Source organism: Electrophorus electricus, chromosome 6, assembly GCF_041902795.1.
Source record: "Electrophorus electricus isolate QZ-2024a chromosome 6, ASM4190279v1, whole genome shotgun sequence".
NCBI classification, from domain to species: Eukaryota; Metazoa; Chordata; class Actinopteri; order Gymnotiformes; family Gymnotidae; genus Electrophorus; species Electrophorus electricus.
The window spans coordinates 26,096,677-26,122,679 of record NC_137502.1 but is presented as its reverse complement, the minus strand read 5'-3'; the positions used below and the strand labels follow the sequence as shown (position 1 = coordinate 26,122,679).

General features: G+C 41.3%; 2 protein-coding genes and 1 long non-coding RNA gene across 15 annotated transcripts in view; 2 read left to right on the top strand and 1 right to left on the bottom strand.

Annotated features, from left to right (window-relative positions):
- The window catches only part of LOC113589488 (neprilysin), a 30,197-nt gene extending 22,279 nt beyond the window's left edge, over positions 1-7,918 (top strand). For 9 of the 11 annotated variants that reach the window (XM_027029178.3, XM_081716120.1, XM_027029177.3 and 6 more), the window contains 10 exons: positions 1,331-1,429; positions 1,771-1,848; positions 2,657-2,760; positions 3,044-3,102; positions 3,197-3,316; positions 3,672-3,805; positions 4,709-4,774; positions 5,346-5,441; positions 5,602-5,678; positions 5,995-7,918. In XM_027029178.3, the coding sequence (XP_026884979.2) occupies positions 1,331-1,429; positions 1,771-1,848; positions 2,657-2,760; positions 3,044-3,102; positions 3,197-3,316; positions 3,672-3,805; positions 4,709-4,774; positions 5,346-5,441; positions 5,602-5,678; positions 5,995-6,094 (933 nt within the window). In that variant the 3' untranslated portion in view covers positions 6,095-7,918. Of the gene's footprint in view, positions 1-1,330; positions 1,430-1,770; positions 1,849-2,656; positions 2,761-3,043; positions 3,103-3,196; positions 3,317-3,671; positions 3,806-4,708; positions 4,775-5,162; positions 5,442-5,601; positions 5,679-5,994 lie in introns of those variants that run through there. The other 2 variants (XR_014124217.1, XM_081716123.1) reach the window with 2 other exon arrangements.
- On the top strand, positions 6,072-21,818 carry LOC113589491 (extracellular calcium-sensing receptor-like). 3 transcript variants are annotated; one of them, XM_081716119.1, is made up of 8 exons: positions 6,072-6,209; positions 15,131-15,237; positions 17,587-17,635; positions 17,770-18,061; positions 18,288-19,088; positions 19,252-19,482; positions 20,032-20,176; positions 20,527-21,818. In XM_081716119.1, exons 1-8 carry the CDS (start codon positions 6,196-6,198, stop codon positions 21,423-21,425), a joined length of 2,538 nt encoding a protein of 845 aa, XP_081572245.1. In that variant the 5' UTR covers positions 6,072-6,195; the 3' UTR covers positions 21,426-21,818. The 3 variants fall into 3 exon arrangements, with proteins under 3 accessions (XP_081572245.1, XP_035381098.2, XP_081572244.1); XM_035525205.2 differs by lacking the exon at positions 6,072-6,209 and adding an exon at positions 8,771-11,571 and having other exon boundaries at positions 17,448-17,635; positions 20,053-20,176; XM_081716118.1 differs by lacking the exon at positions 6,072-6,209 and adding an exon at positions 8,771-11,571 and having other exon boundaries at positions 17,448-17,635.
- On the bottom strand, positions 7,949-8,428 carry LOC113589492 (uncharacterized). Its single transcript, XR_003411988.3, has 2 exons — positions 8,351-8,428; positions 7,949-7,996 (listed from the first exon to the last, which is right to left on the bottom strand). It is a non-coding gene; the product is annotated as an uncharacterized LOC113589492 (long non-coding RNA).
- Positions 21,819-26,003: the final 4,185 nt, after the last annotated feature.

Genomic DNA, 26,003 nt, shown 5'->3' with positions numbered 1-26,003 from the left:
CAGTTATTGTGGTTAAATGTTAAATAGCTATGTGCTTGAGAAATGATTAATTGCTTTCACTTTATCAAATATAATACACTTTAAATAACAGGGAGAGACATTTCTGATTCAACATACAGCACAGTGTCTCTGAATATACCAAAATGGTATTCCATTATACCAGAATCTTTCTGTTGGATATTTTATTGCCATTATATTTCATTGTGTCTCATAGTGGTTTATATTGTCCTCAGTGTGTGTGTGGGGGTGATGGGGTGGTGGGGGGGTGGTGTGGGGGGTGGGTGCATGTGTTTGAGTGCATTTATACTGTAAACGTGTGTACATGTGCAGTTGTGTCGACGTGATCATATGACCTTTCCTTCTGGCCCTACTACAAACCACCTTTTCCAGCAACCCCTCCCCCCACACCATCAAACGCACGTGCATGCACACACACACACACACACACACACACACACACACACACACACACCACACACACACAAATCTTCCCTTCTATCTCTGGTCACATGGATATCATTACAGATACACACACACATGCCTCCATTAAAGGTGAACTCTGCACAATGTGAGCCACTGCCAGTAGGTTTATGAATTTGAAAAGGAGACATCCAGGAGAGTCCAATCAAAACAACTCCATGATATTGTACACCATTATCAGTGACAGAGATAACTAGGCCTTCACTGTCCAAAGTCAGTCCAGGCATGCAGAGCTATTTCAGGACTGATGCATGCATGCTGCCTTCGAAATGGTGACAAAGAACACTGTGTACTTAACAGCATGTCAGGGTAAATCGTAGCATTTCAAGTGATAGCTTATCCCCTCTGATAACTAACCATGTTGAGGGAAAGAGGCTTGCTTTTCTTTAAACCCTCTAATAATCTTCTCTCTCACTATGTCTTGGTTTGCTTTCTGCTTGTCATTTCTACCGGTAACTAAGCTTAAAGCCGTGTCAGGTCGTTTACACACTACAGGTCGCTCTTTTTTTTTTTTAAACTTCCCCCAAGTTTATAACTTAATGCACCATGATAAACCAACTGAGCTCCTGAGTTATGAAGCCTGTGTCAGGTATGAACTCCAGCATGTGTTCAGCAACCTAAAACAAGCTTTAACCTGCTGAGCTTGAATTGTGGCTTTCTAAAACAGCTATTGGCATAAGTCGATATTCTCCAGTCTGCGAGTTCAAGGAGATCAGAGGAAGCAGGCTAGTCTGAGCATGTTCTTGGTGTAGGCTGATCACACAGAGAGTAGGCAGCACTTCACCACTTCATCCAGATACTCTGCCAAACCTGAACATGTGACTAATATATTGCTTTATAATTGGCTCAGATGGACGAGATGATTACCAGCATCAGAGAAGTGTTTGTGAATAATCTTCATGACCTCACCTGGATGGATGACGACACCAGGAAGGCTGCGGAGGAGAAGGTGAGTCTCACAGCGGTTGTTATGCAGATATCTTGGCACAATCCCAGGCTAAGTGCACAGCTGCAAGGGCAAAAATAACATAGCTGCCTCATCCAGTCAAATATAATCTCTGTCAGTGAATTAAGCACATTTCCTCTGTCACTCTTAAATACTACTTCTCAGATAAATACTGTGTAAATACTGCTGTGGAGAGAGAGATCAAAGCTGTCACTGGATCACGTCAGCTACTGACTTCAAGGCTGTTAATGCAATCATCGTGGCTCACCAATAACAACACATAATTTCAGATTGCCCTTTTCATTAACAAATCATCAGCTCACAGTTGCCTTTCCTCTTCACAGGCTCGGGCCATTCGTGAGAGGATTGGGTTCTCTGAAAACATCAGGAACAACACGTACCTGGATGAGGAGTACAAAGAAGTGAGTGACCTATGACCTTTGCTGTATTGGCTGGAAGTCGAAGTTGTTAAGGGCTTCAAACAATTACTTGACAAAACAAAAACACAGATCGTGTTCATGAGACACAAACACTAAACATTTTATTCTTAAATGTAATATCTTTTCTGAGGCCTATAGAGACAGACCTGTAAATTTCTCATTTTGATAGTTATCAATACTCACCACTTTATCAGATGTCCAGTAACTCTACAGTTAGACTCAGTTAGAGTACACAGTTACAGTAACCCATCTGTTGGTATGCACCATTTGTGACTGCCGTCTTCGAGCTCTTCATCTGTTTCTGACCACAGAACCACTGTGGGCTGGATATTTACTGATAATTGTAGGAGGTAGACAGCAGTCTTCCCGCCTATGACAGGTAAAACCCCCTGTGCTTGATAAACATGAACCTGCTCCAGGGTCAGTGGTAATGGTGTGTTGGGAACAGTCCTCTGTTCAGCAGTGGTCCTGTGGTCAATGTCTTCACAGCGATAAATGAGTCAGACAGTGAATGTGCATCTCACCAGGTGTGTTACAGTCTGGGAGGGTATAAAATGCATCTGTAATAGAGAAGTACCCAATAAAGTGTAGGTACAAGGTAGGTGTTTCTAATGAATTAGCTGGTGATTGTCTATAGATGCAAGCATTTTAGTTTATCACACAATAGCTCACGCATACATAAATCAATTAGGCAAAGGAAAAAAACACATTTATAGACACAACCTTGTTCATCTGTAAAATGTGCATACTTCTGCAGTGTCTTTGAACAAACATTTTTTGTCATTTTTAGCTAAGCTACAGTTCTGAGGAATACTTTGAGAACATACTGAAGAATCTGGAGTTTGGTCAGAAGAAACGACTGAAGAGGCTGAGGGTGAAAGTTAACAAAGAAGAGTAAGACACTCCTCACTTTCCTGGGATGGATTTCTAAGCAGCAGATTAAGCTTAGTCCTATAGTGTAATTAGGGTGTAATTTAGTCCAAGACTATACGTAACCTGCTTCTGAAAAATGGGCCATGACTTTTCCATGTGGACAAATGACTCCTATAAAAATAGAAACCCATTCTCTAAGTGTAGTAACTGCTATAAAAATCCTTTAATGATGAAGAACACTCATGAAACATTAACATGAAATGTGGCATCTATTAACCTTCAATGCGTCATTCTTTAACCCAAGGTGGATCTCTGGTGCTGCTGTGGTCAATGCATTCTATTCATCCAGTAGAAATCAAATAGGTAACAAAAATAAGAACCTGAACAAAATTGTCTTGATAATTGGTGTGTTGTTCGTTTTAAGTTGACAGACATTCGCTGATCTATGCTCTCTTAGTGTTCCCTGCTGGTATCCTCCAGCCCCCATTCTTTGGTGAAGGGCAGCCTCAGTCCCTCAACTATGGTGGAATCGGCATGGTGATTGGCCATGAGATCACCCATGGCTTTGATGACAATGGTGAGGAATGGGAACCCATTTGTGCCATTCCTGTGCCCACCCTATGCCCGCCTAGAGGACCTAACCTAAGATACAGCCTTTATTTCATTTGAAACGCACCATATACAGCAAAAACCCTCCAATGTTGAAATAACATCCATAGTGTTTAAACAGGTTTAGCCAGATTTATTGAGGGCTTTGTTGTCAGAACGTTCAAAGCAGGACTGTGGTTTGATGCAGGCCCCAACAGGCTGAGCTACTGTGATTTGAAACAAAACTGAAGAATGACTTGGACTGTACCTACACAGTAATATCATTCTCTCAGATAGCTTTTTCTGTAGAAAGGCACTACCCTTAAATTCTTGTTCACTGACAGGACGTAACTTTGACAAAGACGGAGACCTGAAGGACTGGTGGACACCGTCCTCAACACAAAGGTTCCAGGAGCTCTCCAAATGCATTGTGGATCAGTATAGCAGCTTCTCCTGGGACCTGGCCAATGGGCAGCATGTATGTATGAGCTGCTCTGCCCTCAGCATCCCTCTTGATCCTGATCAACACTTGGTCAATTTGTTGTAAACCAGGCATTGCATTCATTTGAGAGGCTGAGCAAATGGAGCAAATGTCAGCCAGTTCACAAATATATTACAGAATGGGATGTCTTGAAGCATGCTGGTGAGTTAATTCACATCCAGCAGATTTCCGTCCACGATTCAGAATTCACCGTGGATGTCATGCTGCAATTCAGTGGCAAAAAACATTCCTTATCTTAAACCTAACCCAGGTTTTTCTCAGTGGGATCATCTAACAAACTGACAAATGAACATCCCATATATTTCATTGGCTCAAGAGTATTTGTTGACCTTGTCTTTGTGCCATGGTCAATGTGCTTTCAGAATATCAGCTTAACACAAGGGAGCTGCATACAAGCTACTGAAAGAAATGTGTCGGCTCTAAATATCCCTTGGAATAATATCCATAAAACAGCTATAATCAACCAATTGCAGAACAGGGTCATGACCATGGTACATGTACATGCACATATAATATAGTTTTTCAAAATTCTGTTGTGTGTGTGTGTGTGTATCTATAAACTATATTGTATGCGTCTAGGCTACATGGCTTCACATGTAGTCAGGCTTGTAGCCCTTGTTTTCACACCAGACTTCCTTGTATGTGTCTGTGTCTCCATCACCTTCTGCTTAGCTGTTAACAGCACTCTTTTCTGTCATGTTGTTCTCAAATTGCTTTTCCTGGAACTCTATTAAGTTGTGATTTTTTTAGATGAAGAAAGAGCACTAAATTACTGTTATTTTCTCTCTCTTTCTTATTCATCCATTTCCTTTTTCATTTCATTTCATTTCTTCTCTTCTCTTCTGCCCCTACCTCTTTTCTGTCTTTTTGTATGGGCAGTTGAATGGGAACAATACCCTCGGTGAGAATATTGCGGATAACGGGGGAATTCGCCAGTCTTACCAAGTAAGTACGGGACATCGTAGCCTTTGTATTGTCACTGCCTCGTTGGCCCGCTCTTTCTGCCAGAGAAAATTGCCTCAGAAACATGTTACAGAGGCTATAATGTGCTTTTTCTTATGGCTTCCAAAACAGAACAATTATTCTATAACAGATATGGACCCAGACCCATTTTAGGATTTGCAGCTATTAGAATATAGACTAGTCTCTGGGGTATTAAAAGCTAAAATTTGGCAAGTGGTAATAGCTGTTACAGTGCTATTTCAGTTAGCCTTCTTTATTAGTCCTGTCTTTGCTGATTATGCTTAGATTTGTGATTGTGCGATGCAGGGCAACAATTGGCTTTAATAATGCTTGAAGAAAGCTTGTTTAGATCACTGTTGTTTTTAATCAGTTCCTGTAGTCAGGTCGCAGCGATGGACAAGCAAGCTTTAATAACAGTCTGAAGCAAAAGCCTAGTTGGGGGAAATGGCGTATATGCTGAAGACCTTAGAACTGAGGGCGAGGGCCTTGACATGTTGCTCTCAGTTACCATTCCACTCACTCCCCACCTCACCGAGCAGTTCCTGTTTTCAAGGCATACCAGAACTATGTCAGAAAGAACGGAAAGGAACTTCCTTTACCCGGACTCAACCTCAATCACGAGCAGCTCTTTTTCCTCAATTTTGCTCAGGTGAGAATTTGAGAATTTGAAGCACCATCTTTCTAACGAGACCCTAAGTTAATTGTATGCTTAACACATCCAGAATTGAAATGTCATAGCCAAAGGCTGGTAGGGGCATATAGGAGTTGGCTTTCATAGGTAAGTAAGTAAAACATACTTAACCCTCCAGGTTTGGTGCGGAACACACCGACCTGAGCATGCTGTTAACTCCATCAAAACGGATGTCCATAGTCCAGGGAAATTCAGGTATGTCCATTGTCCAGGAAAGTTCATGTATGTCCATTGTCCAGGGAAGTTCATGTATGTCCATAGTCCAGGGATGTTCATGTATGTCCATAGTCCAGAAACATTCAGATATGTCCATAGTCCAGGGAAGTTTTTGTATGTCCACAGTCCAGGGAAGTTCAGGTGTGACCATCTTCCAAGAGACTATTTCTCTCTTTTAAATGTTGAACTGACCCAAGTCATCTTCTGCACTAATGTATTTGCTATTGATCTTCAGGTTGTGCTGTGAATTATTATTTTTAATAATAATTTTTAAATATTTTATTCCTGCCTGCAGGGTTCTTGGATCTTTGCAGAACTTTCCAGAGTTTGCCAAAGCTTTCCAGTGTAACACCAATGACTATATGGTGCCTAAAAAGATTTGCCAGGTCTGGTGATCAGTCTACACAAAGAGAAAATGAGGGAGCTTGTTAACCCCTAATGGCTCGGAAGTCCTCTTCTGAGTCTATGGCCGCCTTTGTCCCGGGGGGAACGTCTGATGGGCTCCACAGGGTAAATAACCCTAAGCTTCAGCAGTGCACTTCAGTCATACAGATATGGGGGAGCAGTCTTAGTTCACCCCTTCAGATCACTTGATTTTGGTCAATAAGATCATCACATAATTCATGGATATTACTGTTCATATAACCCTGATGTTCTTCAAAATCTAAAGGCAATTTAAAAATTTTGTCAGATTTAAGTCTGTTCATGTCAATATCAAATCAAACTGAATCTGGAATATCATTAGCATTTTGTATGATAATTACTTCAATATACATTTACACATAGTAACTTTAATTATATCTGATCAACTGATTAGTTTTTGGAATTTTACAGTACTTCCCATACATGCCAAAAATGTAAAATTCTGTGCCTCGAAGAAAATGAGGATGAAGAAGTTTAGAATAAATTTAGTACAGTAAATTTAGACATAAGTGTGCTTCAGTAGCCTAATAATGCATTAGGCTTTAAAGTAACTAAAATTACAAATCAATATTTTCTATTGAGATTCTTATATGAATATGAATATGGCTTGTATTGCATTGAAATTTACATGGATAATGATTACAGGAAAACACAGTATATTTGCATTTGTGAGTATTTGCAAATCCCAACTAGAATACTGTACTATAAGACCTGCAGATTTGTAACCATACTAGTCATTGCTTTTAGTACTCCAATCATGTTAAACATGTTAAACATGCTCAGTATTTCATGGTACTCATACATGGTACAGGAAATCATATTTGATTCAGAATTGTGTCTTTTCAACATATTTGATTTAAAGGGGGAAGGAAATGTCTTTTATGCCAAGGTGTATAGGAATACGCACAGTGTGTGTGTGTGTGTGTGTGTGTGTGTGTGTGTGTGTGTGTGTGTGTGTGTGTGAGTGAGGTGTGCATGTGAGGTGTTTGGTAGCCTTGATGTCTGTAGGTATATGTTAGTTTATGACAAATCATTCTTCTACCTACTGAACATCAATGAGAGAATGCCTTATGGTAAACTAATGCTTTCTCCATGGTAATCTGCATTACACAGACGAGTACAAACTTTGGTGGTCCTGTTCAGCTTAATCAATGTAAACAGCTACCATTTATGCCAAAGATGTTAACAGTGACCTTGTGGGATTTCAAAGAATTTGAATACTATTTTCCCAAATACTGGTCCCAAACAATTCCGTCTTCTCTAATTGCAACCTTAAAGTGACTTTTCTTATATTTTTAAGAAAATCAGTAGATATGGTTTTGAGATATCCATTGTGATCATGTAAGATTAACTCATTTATGTCAAGTTTATGAGTTGTATAAGATGTATAACTCATTTTTGAGTTGTACGAGATGTATATTTTCTTCTTTTTCTCTGCAGCTACTGGGATTCTGTTAAAGGAAAGCTATGAATCATTAATCACTGGATTTCTGACTAAAACCTTTTTATTTTTTTTGGCCTGGGTAGGAAATACACTCCCAAAGCTATTGTTTTTCCATTTGCTCATTTATTTCCATGTATGTAAGGCTTTTGTGTTGGTCAGTACATTTCATTTCTATAGTTTCTTTTCACTGGCCTTCATCTTTTCAAACACTTGAGTACTGTTCTGAAGAAATCCATCTTAGCTTGTACACACACAGACAGATATACCTCAGATGCCTGTATTTAGATACTTTGTAATAATAAACATCTTCAAGAAGAGAAATTCGTTTTAATAATAAATCATCAATGCTGAACCTGTCTCTCGCCGTATTCTCTTCAGTGAACAGCTCCTCTCTGAGGGCCCCTGATTGGCAGTCAAAATCCAGGAAGTCCTAAGAAGGAGAGACAGAGAAAAATCAGTGCTTTACGAGAAAAAGCAACACAATGGTTCTAATATTATTTTTGGCAGCTAAAAGGTGCCTATGAAACAGCGGTGGGTACCAGGGCTGTGCTCAAAATGACATGCTGTTATTTATTGTTTATCTCATTCCTTTACACTGCTTTTGGCTGGAGCCAGCTGTGGTGTAGGCCCTCATAGAAGGGCGTCACTGGAGTTAGAATGTGCTACCCCTCACTGCTGCCTGACCACAAATCCACTGATCATAGAGTAGAATACAGCTGGGCGCTGTGACAGGGTTTAATGTTGTTATCTTTTGTTCTCTCCCTCATACGAGTGCCACACTCACCTCAGGCCTCTCTGGGTCTCTAGGGTTGTCTTAAATATACTCCATACTGCCCCACACCTGATTAGAAGTCCATTTGCCTGCGCACTGATGGCAGGTCACGGAGAGAGCTGAAATGTGAACTGCAGGCCTGCAATATCCCCATGAGCAATGCAAGATGCCTATACTAACAGCCCAATGTGGCTCGCTTCCCAGCACTCTCGCTCATGTGCAGGCATACTCATAAATACCATTATGTACATACAAGCATGCCAAGATTTTACATTCAGTGTCCCCACCCCCACAAAAAATGTGCTATAATAAAAGCAGCCAGTTTCCAGTTTAGCTTGCTCTGTTGCCTTTTTAATAAGGAGGGTTTTCTCTATGTTCCTCATATTATGCTTTTAAAATAGCAGTGTTTCTTCCTATATAGTCCTGCACACATGCGCACACGCGCACAGAACACCACCAGAACATCCGCTCTTTGGCTCACAGCACTTTTCGTTGCCGTGTGAAATGTCGGTGTCATCTTCTAAGCAAGACCAATCTGTCAAGTTTAACGAGGGCACTTGATGAATTGATGAAGTCAATGAAAGAAAAAAGGGCTGGTGCACGATGAACCCTTATAGCCAATCACCAGCCATGTTATTAGAGAAGGTGTGAAGCAGCTGTGAATGGCTGAGTGTGTAGAACTGAGAGTATGGGTTTCAGGTGCAGGAGAGTGGTCAAAACCAAGCTGTGGAGACCATCTTTCACACGGACACATGCTGCAACAGTGTCCATGCTCATCACCAAAAAGGACTATGTGCAAAGAAAGAACAATTTGACAGGTCTCTCTGAGGTTTTAGCAGCTTGTGTTTCTCAGACAGACCCAAGCATGTTAACCAACATACTGTTTATGTGCTAATGATACTCACTCCCAGTATTAATGATACTCACTACCAGTATTAGGGACCTTGCGTGTTGCAGATTGCTAATTTTTCCCTGCTCACACCCAGTTCAGTTCTCCAGGTTCTTATAAAGCCCTTCATGAGTTAACTCAGGTGTTTTTAGAGTTGGAAATTCATTAAAAAATGTAGTTAGTGCATCAGTACAGCCTCAGACACTGAGAGGATGGAAGGTGAAGAGATTTCTGCGTGAGAGGGAGAGAGGAGATCCTGGCGTGAGAAGGGGAGGGGAGTGCATAGCAGCATTAATGCTGGGGCCCCATGACCTTTCCAGCACACATCAGCAGTGACATCCACGCACTAATGAGGGTGCTAAAGTTTCAGCTTTACCTTGCTCCAGTTCTCAGAAGTGGAGAGATGCTGACCAAAGGGTGTGCACATCAAGAACAGGACCCTTACCTCTCAGCTATAAATGTGTCGTAGACTGACCTCTGCACATAACCCTTTTCGTTTCTAGAGCCATTTGCTTTTTTCCTTTGATGTGCAACCTACTGTGGACTGACCCATGTGTAACCCTGAGTGGTGTAGGGTCCCTGGCATGTGGTGGCATGAGGGCACAGCACCACCAATCAGACACACACACACTCGATCACACTCACCACCCCTCCTCAACTGCCCACACAAACAGCTCAGTGTACTGAGTCAGCCAGAATGTACTGCACACCATGTCTCATGTTTGCAGGTCAAATGTATAATGTATACTTTGCACCTTGAAGATCAACATCTAAATAACTCTTTTGGGGCAGATATGGCATAGAAAACCTACTAAACCAAGAAGACGAAATATTATAAAATTTTGTTCATTGCATTAAACATCTTTGGCAACAGGTTTTTCACTGTAAGTAATCTTATACAGTAGTAACTCATTTCTAACTTATAGAGTGCAGAGAAGATAATACTGAAGAGTCTCAACCCCTGACCATAAACATTTGAGCAAATAAATATTCTGCTTTGAAGAGGCGAAACAGGTTTATGAGCTAATACCCAGGAGATTGGTAATTAGTTAAAAAAAGACAACTGTCTTGCGTTCATCACTTGCAGTAACAAACACAATGATACAGACACTAAATTGTACTTTGTAACTATCATTAGAAATCAACATGCAGCCCACAGAAGCACAAAAATATCCCATCCGGAGCTACCACTGAGCTCCTGTTTGAATCAACACATTTATATAGCCATTTGAGTAAAACACATTTATATGTCATTTAGTATGGTGCTCTTGCTTAATGTAAGAACATTTCATACCTCAGGGTCAAAGCTATGTAATCATAGACATTTATGGACAGCATTCCTCAATAAATTAGCCATTAAATTTGAAGGTTTATGGCAAATTAGGGTAAACATGGGAGAAGCGATGCTCACCCAATGGTCTGGAAGCTTTTGTAAAGGGCGGTTGTAGAATGTAAGACAACAATGCTTAGATCTGATGCCATTGACATCTTCTGAATTAAACTGCAGATCACATGACATTCTAAAGATATCGTGAGAACTCATTAAAGGGTTAAGATCTATGGGCCTCTAAGTCATACCAGATGTGGTTGGTCTGAGGGACTAAGCCCTATTCTGGTGCATGGTATTAGCAGGCAATTGTGCCAGTAGTTGAATGAGGCTTTGCACTTATGGAGCAGTAGGACATCCAAACGTCAGAGCAGGTTTTAAGAAAGTGGTTCGCATGACCCAGAATTCATGGGAAACATCAACACCTATGGGCACCATATGCTTTTAAAGCTGAGAGTTAAAGACATTTTGACTATTAGAGCCACTTTTAAGCTTGCCCAAGACTTGTAAAGAGGAATTTCTGTATAGTGGAAATTTCTATAAAGAAGCATGTTGCTATTCTCAGCTCTTGTGTTAAATAAAACGTAGAGTAAATAATAGAAAACAATTTCAAAATCTAAATGTCTGTGATATTGTCAAATTAATTATAATTCTAAAATAATAATTTTAAAAACGTATGCTTAGCCACTCTGAATACATTCTGACCCATGTAATTTTTAAAGTGAATTAAAATGTATATATCCAAATGTTTTCTTTTAGATGTTTAAAATATACCTGTAAAGAAATGGTCCAGTTCTAGCCTGTCATGATAGCCTGATTTGCCATGGAGAGATCCAAGTAAAAGTCATTTGTATTGTATCCTTGTGTAGGAGAATAAGGACAATAAAGTTAATCTGAATAGAATTGTATTTATTATGTATGAAAACATTCTACAGAAAGTAGCTATCTTGTTATCCCCCCTTAGGAGAAGCCAGTGCAAAAGCCCATTTGCCTTAACATTGCTGGAGACCACTCATGGTAAATATCACACCCACACCACCCCAAACAAGCCAAGCTCATCTTACAGAATCACTAATGGCCAAAAAAGAGCCCAGTGGTTCTTCTGTCACCATAGCAACCGCATCCTTTCTAACACTTGATGTTTGGAAAGTGTCTGGCTTGCCACAACCCACCAATCTTCCTTGTTCTATACATACGACAGTGAGCAGCAACCACTACATATCACCTAATTAAATGAGAGAGAGAGAAAGGGAGGGAGAAATAGATAGATAGATTGATAGATATATAGAGAGATATTTATGTACCTGCACTATTGTGGTAAGTCAATCCTTAAGTAGCTTGTGAAGCTGAAGAAAGACCTCCGTCCTGTTTCTCTGGAAATACTTCACTACAATCGAAAATATGAAAATCTCTCTCTCTCTCTCTCTCTCTCTCTCTCTCTCTCTCTCTCTCTCTCTCTCTCTCTCTCTCTCTCTCTCTATATATATATATATATATATATATATATATATATATATATATATATATATATATATATATATATATATATATAGCCACTCTAGGCTACCATTGAGAAATGAGAAACATGTTCAATCTTGCCTGATGCAGGCTAGAGGAAACCTAGATTATTTTTATTTAAACCTCTACTTACAATGAACAAAGGAAACTGGTCTATACATGTGAAGAAAAGAAAGCAATAAGCAAATACCCTTTTAATTAACTTGTTTAGCAATCATCAAAACTCTGCTAAAATGTAATATACAAAAGGGAAACTTTACCTACATGCAGGGTGTTTAATGAGCAGTTTAACCCAGTTGCTGGTATGCTATTTTGTGCCTCCGAGCCCTACTTAATCACTGTCACGCCCAACCCAGACTGGATGCTGCTTTCAGGGTACATTTCCTGTTTAGGTCTGAGCAATGAGCTATTGTTCAGATTCAACAACACTGCAAGCTGCTGCCCAGAAAATGTATTACTTTTATCAATTTTAAAGTCTATTTCAGCATGTTCATGTAAATTGAATTTACTGATTCAGTTTTCTTTTTTGATTTCTCAAGCTTTTCTCCCAAGTTTAATAAAGACATGTAAGATAAAAAATCTAAACAGCACATTATAAATTGTTATAGCATTTTAGGGCCATGGATTATGGTTCATGAAACCTTTTGATTTGATGTCTGTAAACTTTCTTTTTAGAATTTTGTAGTGTGACAACTGAAAACGTAATGCTTGGATGAAGATATAAAGAGGTCATTCAATCTGCATGGAAAATGGATTTAGATGAGGCTATGAAATGCTTGGATTTATCTGAGCTCATTATTTATCTGAGGTCATTATTGCAAAATTGCAACTTAAGGAGAAGGTATGATCATGGAAAACATGGTCTGTAAAAGAACTGTTCAAAAACTTTGAGTGCCCTTACATGAAATGCAGAAATTAAAATGGTAATCCAAAGTAAGAGGATGTGAGTCTGAAACCAGCTGCGAAGGCTTGACAGATGATTTCCTAACATTTGTTGATCAAGTGCCTTATATTTAAAGATATACAAAAACAATGACATTAGGATCTCTCAACTGTGGGACGGAAAAGGAATTCTCAACAACTGCAGTCACACTTTTTATTATTTCTGAATGAGGCTTTCTTATGTATATTGTGTAGGAATGGCCGATGATTCAGTGGAATTAGGTTCTTTATGAATAACATAAGATTACTGGATCTGTGTTTGGCCATTATAGTATTGGCTGTCGCACAGATGATATGAAATATTTGCTCTAAAATAAAAACATTTTTACATTTTTATATATTTTCTTTTATACATTTATAATCATTTGCAATGATCACATTTGTCATAGAACACATTTGCTGTAGATTTACTCTTTCTCCCCTCTTTTCAAAAATAGGCTAGGCAATCTATATTTACATTTTTATTGTGATATGCAAATTAGTACATTTCAGCTATTATAATACTCCCATGATACAAAGACAGAGTGACATACCAGGATCTATTAACAAACCTGCATGTTTGTGAGGTGACACAATGATAGATCACCGATTAACTGATAGTAGTTTGAGACATACAATGGTGGTTTACAGCAGATACCACTCCCGGCAACCCACATCTTATGGTCTCCGTTCCCAGTCATAACACTGAATGCACTATTCAGCAAATACCAGAAGACTGGAGATCTGATAGTGTGGACCCACTCCGCTGAGTGAAGCACTTAACCTTAAAATAATACTGGACTGACCTTGTGAATTACCCTCTCAGCACGTCACCTTGAAGACACAAGCTCAGAATGTGAATGAAGTGTAAATCAAATTTCCAGCTGTTTTCCAGTATATTTAGTTTAGTCTATTTTTGGAGGAGAATGCGCTGAAGTCAATATATCAATATATATAAGATACCCAGGTGCTTGTGCAGTCTCTTGTGATCTCAAAACTAGACTACTGCAACTCGCTAGTCTTCCTCTAAGAGCCATCAAATCTCTACAACTTGTCCAGAATGCAGCAGCATGACTGGTCTTCAATCTTCTGAAGTTCACACATGCTACTCCACTGCAGCGCTCCCTTCATTGACTCCCTATAGCTGCACGCATCAGATTTAAAATCCTGATGCTTGCCTACAAAGCCAAAAATTGACCAGCCCCTTCATACATGAGGTCAATGGTCAAAGCCCGTTCCGTACCTCGAGTACTAGGAACCTCAAGTACGGCTCGGCTTGAAATACCTTGTTTCAGGTCTCATGGACGACAAGCATCGAGACTATTTTCTGTCCTGGCTCCAAGATGGTGGAATAAACTCCCACTTGCTGTCCAGACAGCAGAGTCCCTTGCACTCTTCAAACACAGACTGAAGGCCCATTTGCAGAATATTTAAAGGACAACTGACCCTGCTGCCATATTGACTGACTAAATTAGTACTTATTGTAGGGTGTTGTTTATGTTGTTTAACAAACTCTAGCACTTATTGTTTATTGCACTTATCATTGTTTAAGGTAGATCTTATGTATTTTGCACTTCTATCAGAATTGATCCCTGCATTCTACAGTATTCTAGTTCATTGGTATGTTGGACTCTAACCTATTGTACTGTACTAGGATATATTCTATGACTAAATGACAAAGCACTTTTGTAAGTCGTTCTGGATAAGAGTGTCTGCTAAATGCCATAAATGTAAATGTAAATATACCACTCTCACGTGATCAAGTGAGCACAGACTTTCTACAGATACATAGCCAAACTAGCTTCTCTTGACACATGGCTGAGGCCACCCTTTACTTAAGGATGAGCACAGACTTGCTCTTCAGGGATAAACTGAACTGCATTCAGATTACTGTATAATTCCATTATCATTACTTTCTGCTGATAGCCCTATTAAATTGCACACTTTCATTATGAAAATGCAATTACTTCTCATTACATTATGGAACAACTGAAGTTTGTGAGAAACTCCGCCCTGATTAGCACCTATTTAAACACCCAGTCTTGCCTATTATCTCCATGATGACTCTCACACCCCTCCTCTTCCCCTCCCCCAACTTGGTTCTCATACTTCTCACCTCTCTCTCCATCTTCTGTAGGGGGTGCTGGCTTCTCCCACCTATGGAGGCAACCCAGAACTCGACCCCAAAGTTCTTCTGGTTCAGCCCACCTGCCCAAATCACCGCTATTGCAGCCCCTTTGGCAGGTGTGGTCTGCACTCACAGAATTTCCACTGAAAAACTTTGGCTGTATTTCATTTGTGTAAAAGAGCCTGACTCATTATTAATATAGCATGTACCAAACTTGCAGAGAAGGACCACCACAAGCAAAATGAACATCATCAAAATGAAAATCACATGGTCTGTTGGAAGGTTTCGTCATGGGATAAACAATCTAATTTAAACACGCACTAATCACACACTGGTATACAAAGGAAATTAACACAAGATGTGCAGAGCATGTTAATGAGACTGTAGCTTCTGACACAAACATGTGAATACTTATGATTAGCATACCACGGACTTTACAGCTATGACATACGCATTTACCCACTGCTGTGTAGATGACTCACAACCGTCCGAATGTTAATGGAACAGATCACTCAGCAGGCTAGCATAGCTAACAATGACTATATGAATGCCAGTAAAGAGCACTTAAGACTTGGCCTAATTCTAAATGGACGATTCTTGCTTCATTAAGCATATGGAAATAAAAAGAACTGTTGTGATGCAGACACTGAGCTACAGGAAAATAATGTATCATTGGAAGCTGTTTCTACAGATGTCTACGAGCCTAGGATAAACTGGGTTCTGGTTAACCCTGCAGGATTAGCATTTATAAAATCTGGTGAAGTGGGCTGGCCTGCCTTTCACTACCTTTGATCAGTGCTGCTCTGGTTACGTACAGTAAGCGAACAAGTGAATTACTGTTTACACAAAACATAAAAACGCATTTGTATTAGGCTGTAGAGTGCATGTGTAAGCACATTAGTACATGTGGGATTTATGACGGCCAAAACAGAATCAGTACCTGGTTCTATGTGGCCACATCATGAGTCTCTCTCTCTCTCCACACACACACACACACACACACACACACACACACACACACACACACACACACACACACACACACACACACACATATATATATATATATATATATATATATATATATATATATATATATATATATATATATACACACACACACACACACACACACACACACGTGTCTATACATTATTGTGTCTGTGTGTGTGTTTGTATACGTTATTGTGTGTGTGTGTGTGTGTGTGTGTGTGTGTGCGTGTCCACTGATGCATTATTGTGTATGTGAGAGGTTCTCTACATGCATTCCTCAGTGGAGGTCAATCACAGCTGTGAGGAGACATGGGTGCCTTCTCATCCTTCATTCAAGGAGAGGTTTCCAGAAAGCAGGGATTCAGTCTCCAAAATCTATGCTGTCTCTCAGTGGGAGGTCTGTCCAGCCAGCAGTGCATAGTTGGACAATAATGCAGCTGACCATTAGTAGAAAGAATTTCAATAGCTTTTTTGGGACTAAACAGACCATCGAAACATAAGAAAATTAAAAGGGTATGAATTTAACAAAAAGTAAATGTGAGCATGTTGCAAAGGAACAAATAACAGGAATCTAGAGTGGTCCAAGGCTGTTCCTTTGCCTTTATGGCTAAAAATAAAGGCCAGTTAGTGTGTCAACTGCATTTTCTCCTCTTTTGAACTCTTTCAAATTACTTCATAATAATTATAGCATGTGATATCAAAGTGATATCACATGCTATAATGTCTGTGGCTTTGCATGCTTCAAAAGGAAGAGATATTGTGAAGAGAATATAGGTTATACACTCAGATCTCTAGGAAAACAATGATTAACCCGGATGTTACAGTGAAGGCTTGATTCTGTTTAATAATTCCTGTTTTCGACAGTGGTCTCAGACGGCACTCGTTCTGAAAACACACACCACATATATACATGAAGTTTGGCATTTGCTGACTTAATGTATAAAACTCACCATCTATATAATTCCCATCTGCAACCAAACACATTTAGATTAACACCACTCTAAAAGCTAGTTTTAGTGTTTAGTTTCTTAAACTTCTATTTTGTGTTCATAATTGTAATCCATCTAATTATTTCCATATAATATTATTCAAATGAACACACCTTTGCACTGTTGTCTCTGTGGGCTGGGAAATTACTCTAGGTCCATGTGGGCTTCCTCCAATTACACCAAATTATATTTTGCTCTGGGCAAATTTACCTCTACTAAACAGGAGCTTCTTCTCTCGCTCTCTTTGCAGACGTGAATCCCTCCTCTCCTCTTCCTTTCTCTAACTCCATCTCTCTCCCTCTCTCTGGTGGGCTATGGCTGTGTCTGCATGGCTATGGGCACAGGGGCTCCTGGCTGCGATGGTCTGGGTGCACGCTGTGGGGCCTTCATGCAATCTGCAGAGCAGGTCCATCTCTGGGAGTCTGTTCAAGGAAGGTGATGTGATCATTGGGGGTCTGTTCCCTGTTCATTTTGTTGCTCCAGAACCTGACCACATATTCACACACAAAGTGATGGGAGGCCACTGTCAAGGGTGAGTATAGAATGACTTTCCTGTTATGATTTTCTTTAAATATTTTCTGAAGGTACCACAAACCCCGTGTCTGTGATCAAGTGAATCAAACAACCATATTTCTTAACATATCCTTCTTTTTCTCTATGGTTCAGGGCTGACCTACGGTCATACCACTGGCTCCTGACCATGATCTTCACTGTGGAAGAAATCAACAGAGATCCAGCGCTGCTACCCAACCTCACTCTGGGTTACCTTGCTGCTGACAGCTGCCTGGCTGAGGGCAGCACCCTGAGTGCTGCGCTGGCGATGGTGACAGGGCAGGAGGAGGCTGTAACTGGAGAACAGTGCACCAGGGCTCCCAGTGTGCCCGTCATCATTGGCGATGCCCGGTCTGCTGCCTCCATAGTGTTAGCTGATACTCTGGGTGTTTTTGGCATCCCCCTGGTAAATGGAAAATTAGAAAAATGTTCAGGAATTTACGAGCAGTAACACTGTTTCCTAGACATGTCAGATTTTTCTTTTTATTTATTATTTATTATGTTTTTGCTCATTTATTATTTCTCCTCTTTGTACAGATCATTCTTTCCACCAGAAGAAAACGCTTGTCAAACTGATGAAATGTGATTTCTCCATCTCTTTATTCTTCTCTATCTGTGCTCCATGTCTCCAGGTTAGTTACTTAGCTTCCTGTGCATGTCTCAGTGACCGAACCAGGTTCCCCACCTTCCTCCGCACTGTTCCCAGTGATGCCCTCCAGGCTAAGGCCATCGTCCGTCTGCTGATCCTGATGGGCTGGTCCTGGGTTGGGGTTGTCTCCGGAGATGATGCATATGGGATAAGTGGCATGCAGCTATTGCTGGAGGAACTGGAGCATTCAAGCATGTGCCTGGAGTACCTGGAGGTCATCCCCAAATCCTTTGCACCAAGCAAAATAAGACATATTGTAGAGAGAATCCAGAGCTCCAGGGCCAAGGTGGTGGTCACGTTCGCCATCGCCCCAGATATTGAGGTCTTGCTGAGTGAAGTGGCAAAGCAGAATGTGACTGACAAGCAGTGGATTGCTACTACTGTCTGGAGCACCTCCAGCCGACACGTCGCTCTGAGTGCCGGTTGCCTGGCAGGCACACTTGGCTTTGCCCTGAGGCGGGTTGATATCCAGGGTCTGGACTCCTATCTGACCCAGTTCAACCCGGAAATGCACCTACAGTATCTGCTGCTACAGAATGTTTGGGAGGAGGTGTTTGGTTGCAGATTTGGGGAGGAAACCCAGACAGGACCTTCAGTGCCACAGTGCACAGGCTTGGAGAAAGCAAAAGACCAGGGGGAGGTCTATTCTGATATCAGCTATAATGTGTATAAGGCTGTGTATGCTATTGCACATTCTGTTCAGGACATCTTGGCCTGCCAGCCTGGGAAAGGACCATTTGAGGATGGGGAATGTCCTGATATTAAAGCAATAAAACCTAAACAGGTAAAGAAGAATGCATCCCCTTAGTCTAAAGGTTTTGCTTTCCTAAATATTTTTGATCTATCATCTATACAGTCAAACAGCAAAATCATGTTACTGATGGGTTGTCATATCTTCCTGGTGTAAATTGTAGTATGTAATCATGTGGACATTGTTTTGTTGGTAGCTTCTGCACTATCTAAAGTCAGTAAATTTCACAACACCAGTGGGTGAGTTGGTCTATTTTGATAAGAATGGGAATCCATCAGCATCATACGACATCCTTAATTGGCAATTAGGAGCAAACGGAAAGATGGAATTTGTGAAGGTTGGGCAGTTTGATCCAACAAGAGGACCAGAGCGAGACTTCTACTTGGACCTCAACAAAGTGGTCTGGGGAGGAGGCTGTGGTGATGAGGTAAGAATGCCGTGACTGATTCTCTGTAATACTTTTCCAGCTAAGGACAGTTAGGCTAAAAAGCTAAAAACATTTTTAAAGTAAATAAAATAAACATGACAAAGATGTAAGGGTTCATCCAAGCTGATCTGCTATTTCGAGTGGTGTCTACTATTTATACAGACATTTTTCACATATTCTGTGGGACTAGTAGAGCTGTGGTGTGTTTGAGTCAGGGAGAGGGCAAATCTTCAGCAGGAAAAGAAGAACTGTTTACACTGAATTAGCTTACACATAAAACAGAGCCAGTATACAGGGGTATTGTTGGCATTTGTATCTACAGCACCTAATTATTTTCTCTGAAGGGAAGATTGATAGCTTCCTTATGCCTGTGGGAAAGATATGCTATGGTTATGAGCCTGTATATGTATGTTTAGTTATCTTACACATGAAAAAGAAATGTCAGATCCATATTTTATCGCATGGTTTTGAAGCAAAAACATGTTATTCCTCTCATTCATCTTTCCTCTGGTGGCTGCACATATGCTGTACTTGAATTGCTCTGTGGAGATTTCTCCCTCTGCTCTTCAGGTGCCAGTGTCTGTGTGCAGTGAGAGCTGTCCCCCGGGCACCAGGAAGGCTGTGCAGAAAGGAAAGCCTGTTTGCTGCTATGACTGTGTACCATGTGCAACAGGGGAGATTAGCAATGCTACAGGTACCGTTTAACCATGTTAGAAACACGTTTATTGTTTGATGAGGAGAATGTGGGTTGCATTTTTGCCTGCTACTGTTCCCTCTTCCTCCATATATTTAAACTGCCATCTGACCCCAGCCCACTCATTGCAAAGTTAAACTGAAATGACTACTCTAAGAGCTACATAATACACTAGCGATTTGACTGTGTAAGAAGTATGGACTGAAAACAAGCAAAAGCTCAGACGTTTTTCAAATCCACCACCAAATGTCTGTTACATGCAGTCTGATTAATTACAAGAGTGTTAAAATTAAATGGTAATGCACCTCTTCTTCATGAATTAAATTCAGTAGTTACACATTTCTCTCCAGACTCCACAGAGTGCAACAAGTGTCCAGAACGGTTCTGGTCCAGCACTGATCGGACAGTGTGTGTTCCAATGCAAGTGGAGTTTTTGTCCTTTCGAGATAACATGGGCATTGTCCTCTCAGTGCTGTCTGTTGCTGGGGCAACACTTACTGGGACCATCCTGGCTGCCTTGTTCCATCATCGGGACACGCCCCTGGTCCGCGCCAACAACTCAGAGCTGAGCTTCCTGCTGCTGCTGTCACTCACACTATGCTTCCTTTGTGCGCTGACTTTCATTGGCCAGCCTACACGTTGGTCCTGTATGCTGCGCCATACCCTGTTTGGGATCAGCTTTGTGGTGTGTCTGGCCTGTGTGCTCAGTAAGACTGTAGTTGTCCTGGTTGCCTTCAGAGCAACTCTGCCAGGATCAAATGTGATGCGCTACTTTGGCCCTTTTCAGCAGAGAGCAGGAATTCTCTTCTGTACACTGGTTCAGCTGGTGGTCTGTGTGCTGTGGCTGGTGTTAGCACCTCCTGTACCTACAGAAAGTGCGGGAGGTGAGCTTGGAGCTCGGGTGGTGCTGCTCTGTGCTGTGGGCTCAGTGGCGGGCTTCTACCTAGTGCTGGGATACATCGGCTTATTGGCAGGTGTCTGCTTTGTTATGGCCTTTCTCGCCCGGAAGCTTCCGGACAATTTCAATGAGGCAAAATTCATCACATTCAGTATGCTGATCTTTTGTGCTGTGTGGATCGCCTTTGTTCCAGCATATGTCAGCTCTCCAGGGAAGTACACAGTGGCAGTGGAGGTCTTTGCCATCCTGGCCTCCAGTTACGGCCTTCTGCTGTGTATATTTGCCCCAAAGTGTTACATCATTCTACTCAGACCAGAAAAGAATATAAAAAAGAACATAATGGCTAAATAGTAGACTGCCTTTCTATTAGCTGGGGGTTATGTAGACCTGTAAATGAAAAGTGTAGGTATCTCAATGTGTTTTATTTAAATATATCGTCAAAATTTCACAAAACTGTGCATTTTATTTATTATTTAAATAAAGGGTACCATCATCTCAAATGTATTTATTTTATTTGATAACAATGAGAATAGTAAGCCAATGCTTTCCTAGCAATACGACAAAGGTGTGTAAAACACATTTTCTGACATAAAAAAACAATATATTATTGCATCAGTTTATTCTGAAATTATTTATTCAATAATAAATGATAAATGATAAATTCTCTCTCTCTCTCTCTCTCTCTCTCTCTCTCTCTCTCTCTCTCTCTCTCTCTCTCTCTCTCTCTCTCTCTCTCTCTCTCCCCTCTCCCCTTGGACAGACCTCCCCCAACATGTGCACAAGCAAAACAAGATATAACACTTTGGAACAGTCTGCAGTGTGGGAGCTGCTCCCATCTCTGCTGGTTTCTCATGACCCCCCTCCCCACATACTGTCATCCAAAACCACACGCCATGCGGGCACTGCACAGACACTCCTCTTGTCCTGTTGTCCCTGGCTGGCATAGACTAGACACCTCCATACTGCAATGATCTGATAGAGTGCCTATTCAGTCCCACTTCAGAGAGTGCTGTGGGTTATCAGAAGTCACTCTGGCCCTGAGTGGCTCATAGTCATTACTGACAGTGACTTTGACCAGCAGGGCTGAACAAAGAACTCGAGTAAAGTCACCCTGAATGGTGTGATTGTTGCCCCTGCTTAGAATATCTGTGGTGGTAGACAGTGGGGGCGGTAAGGAGAGGGGGTTTCTGCTACAGCCTGAGTTAGTGGAAAATGGGCAAGACATGAAGAGGGAGGCCTGAGTAGCCAATGGGTAAGGCATGTATGGGAAATCACATTGAGGCATGTTGTGTCATACATAATAGCATTCAGTGAGGAGTGTCATCAGGGGTTTCATAATACTTAAGTGATGTGCCTATTTGTATGATATAGCACGTGAAGCTATAAGTGTAATGCATGTCTTAAAATAAAGTGCAAGGCATTTAAAATATGAAGGACCATGAGCTAGCTTAATTATGCAAACAAATTACTTTGTTTCTTGTTAATGTCACCCCCTAAGACATACATACACCTAACATCATTTTAAATTATGGATCACAAAGTATAATAGATCATGGATGAGTTTTATAAATAACTGTAATGACTGCATCTGGTAAAAGACTGTCTTTGTGTTTTTTACAGTCAAACTGAATTATTGGGTGTTAGAGACGCAAAGAGCCACCTCAATAGGACTTGTTCTGCCAAGAGACAGATTTAAGTTAAACTCAAGCTCAGGAGCATTGTGTTTTACAGTCACTACATGAGACACACTGGTCATGCACTCCACATTTCTTTTTCACTGACAAAACATGCTGAAGCTCTCGTTGTATCCAGAAATTAAACAGCAGCCTTCAGTTTGGCTTCAGCGAAAGGCAGAGTCCTGCTGGTAGTTAGGCAGCACAAGACGGTTCACACAAATCTGGTCAACATTCACAGCCTTGCTTCACCTATAAGAGGGCTAAAAACCACCAAGCCCTAATGAAGCACCAATCCAGGAATTTGTTTTCTCCCCATCATACCCCAACCCGCCGAACAAAATGAGAATAAATATATAAATAAAAATAAAAAAACATGCAAGGGGGTAATATTTAACAAAATGATGCAAAGTGAGTGCAGACATGATGGGATGTGTTGAGTAATAGGAGCTAACGTGAGTGATTACTGTCCATTACTGACCTCCCCAGCATCTCGGGCTATTTGCAGACATTTTCCAGAACATCAGTGTTGGGAGTGAGTCAGAAGCGGCTGGTGCTGCTCTTCACGCTGCTGATGGAACAGGTTCAAGCAGCAACGCTGCAGCAGCAGGGACTTGACAGGTGTTTGAAGTTGACAGTGAAGCTTCAGATGGATAACTTAGATGGATGTACTTGATAGGCATGTAAAATGGGTTTTGCTTTTTTTTTTTTTGTGGATACTTCTATAATCTGTCCATATAGGTTATGTCCATTCTAAGCAAATATATACAGTATAATCACTTCATGATAGCCAACCAACTTTGGAATTTCAGTATATATGCTCTTATTTTGTATTCCCATCGAATTTGATTTTTATAGTGCCATGTCAGGTTTTCAGTGAGCATGACAAAATGTGTGGGGCTGTGCAAATACCCTGCACAGAAGAGAATACAAATTCAACCTAGTACCAGCTTGCACATTTTCATAATTTTCTATCTTTAAACAATCTCTAAATGATAAAAAGTTGTTTAGGTAAAATTCTATTCTATAATTAAACTATGGTGTCCATCACCATATTTGGGGAACAGGCCAATGGGAGAGCACAGAGGAGCATGGCAAGGACTCCCAGGATGCTGTGCGCCTCTCTGCAAACCTTTTTAGTTAAATTTACTGTTTAAACATGTTTGTTAAATAATCAAATTATGTATATGTGTTTGGTTTAGGTTGCCTGTCTCATTTTGTAGTTATTAATTTGTTGGAACACGTTGCCATCCTTGTGTTTCCTGTTTGTATACCTTCCACCCCATTTTCCAACATAGTTCTTTTTTTAATCTGTTTACTGTGTGTCCTTTGCCTTCTAATAAAATTGTTAAGCAGAAAATGGTGGTCTCTAGTTTTTTTTATCTTTAGCACAGATCAAAAGTTGGATGTTGCCACCAAGCTTGAAGTAATCAAGCAGCACATCAATCAACTCAAAGCCAGGTGGTGAAAATAGCCTGGAGGAAACACGCAGTGAGCATTACACCTGCCCACTCCAAGGTGGGGCCAGACAGACGAAAGCGAGGTGACTAGCTGAAGTAGATGGCAAAGGAAACAGCGCAGCAAGTCTCACTAGCAAAGCCTGGCTGGTGCCTTGCGAGAGAGAGGTGGCATGCATCCGCTTACCACATTAGAAAGGTGAAGGCACCTGGGAGCCATACTCCACACAGCTATAAGTGACTGGATGGAAACGGTCACTCGTCACTATCATGTACCTGTGTTTGGCAGTGGAAGGAAATGTTCTTGTACTTGTCGAACTGCCATAGCTGCTTTGATCTGATGCCAGAGAAATGCGACGACCTAGTGTAACTGACCACAGCGTTCCAGTTATATTCAGGCAGGTGCTTCTGGCACTATTGGTCATTATCGGCTGACAGTCGGTAAGAGGAGGTTTGTGCGATGCTGGAAATGAGCTGTGGCAGCAGAGTGGGTCAGGTTTAACAGAAGAGCAGAATCAGTGACTGTTGGAGCTTCTGCACCAGCTGTTGCTATCATCTTCGCAGCCATGGATAAAGACTGTAAATGGACCGAATTAGTGCATCACAGCATCAACACTGGTGATGGTGTACTGATTTTGGCTCTGTCCCAACTGGCTCCTGTTGACTAAGAAAGAGATCCCAGGAATCACTGATCCATTGAATGGTCCCTGGGCAGCACCAGTGGTCCTGGCAAAGAAAAAGGATAACAGATGGTGCTTCTGCATGGTCTATCGGTGGCTCAATGCTGTTACAAAGCCTGATCCATACTCACTCCCACACATTGAAGATACCTTGGACAAGCTCACAGGCTCCATGTGGTTCATGGATCTGTGGAGTGGATATCAGCAAGTGGCACTTACTCCGGATGCCAAAAAGAAGATGGTGTTCATGCTGGGTGCAGAACTGTGGTATTCATGGTGATAGTCTTCAGGCTTTGTAATGTGCCAGACAAGATTGAGCATTTGATGCAGTGAGTGCTTGTTGGCATACCTAAGGATTGGTGCATCATTCACCTAGATGCACTGGTCCAAACACCCAACTTTGATGGCATACTTACAAGTCTGGAGCAGGTAATCCAGGCTATCAAAACCACAAACCTTCAGCTACATACAAAAAAGTGAAATTTCCAGCAGTGCATGAGCTTCCTGGGACACATGAGCGAAGCCGGAGTAGAAACAAACCCAGAAAAGGCGGATGCAGTGTGGCAAATGCCCATGCTTGCCAGACTTGTGAACCTGGCTTTGGCTTTGTACTATCAGTGTCTCATGCATAGGTTTCCCAGTATAGTTGCACAGCTATTTTGGCTCACAATAAAGGGGGCTGCCTTCCAGTGGGAAAACGAGGCTAACAGTACATTTGTTGCTCTCTGTACATGATAAGTGAGATACTGGGGCTAGCATTTCCCAGGGCAAAGTGAGTTTGTTATGGACACAAACACTATCGATAGGGGCAGTGGCACTGTCCTTTCACAGATACAGGATGGGACTGAGAGATTTGCTGCATACTATTGCCAGTGCTTGAGCAAACCAGAACACAACTATTGCATAACAAAGAATGCTTGTGGGCAGCATAGTGGCTTGGTGGTTAGCATGTTTGCCTCTTAGTGCTAGGGGCTTGGGTTTGTGTCCCTATCTGGGTGGAGGACTCTATCCTGCATGTTGCCCTTTCTCCCCTCCATGCAGCCATTTCAGTGCCCCGGGGGGCTGAGGTTTCTGGTTGAGAGTACACTGTGTGCAATTGGCAGCCACTTCTCACTGGTG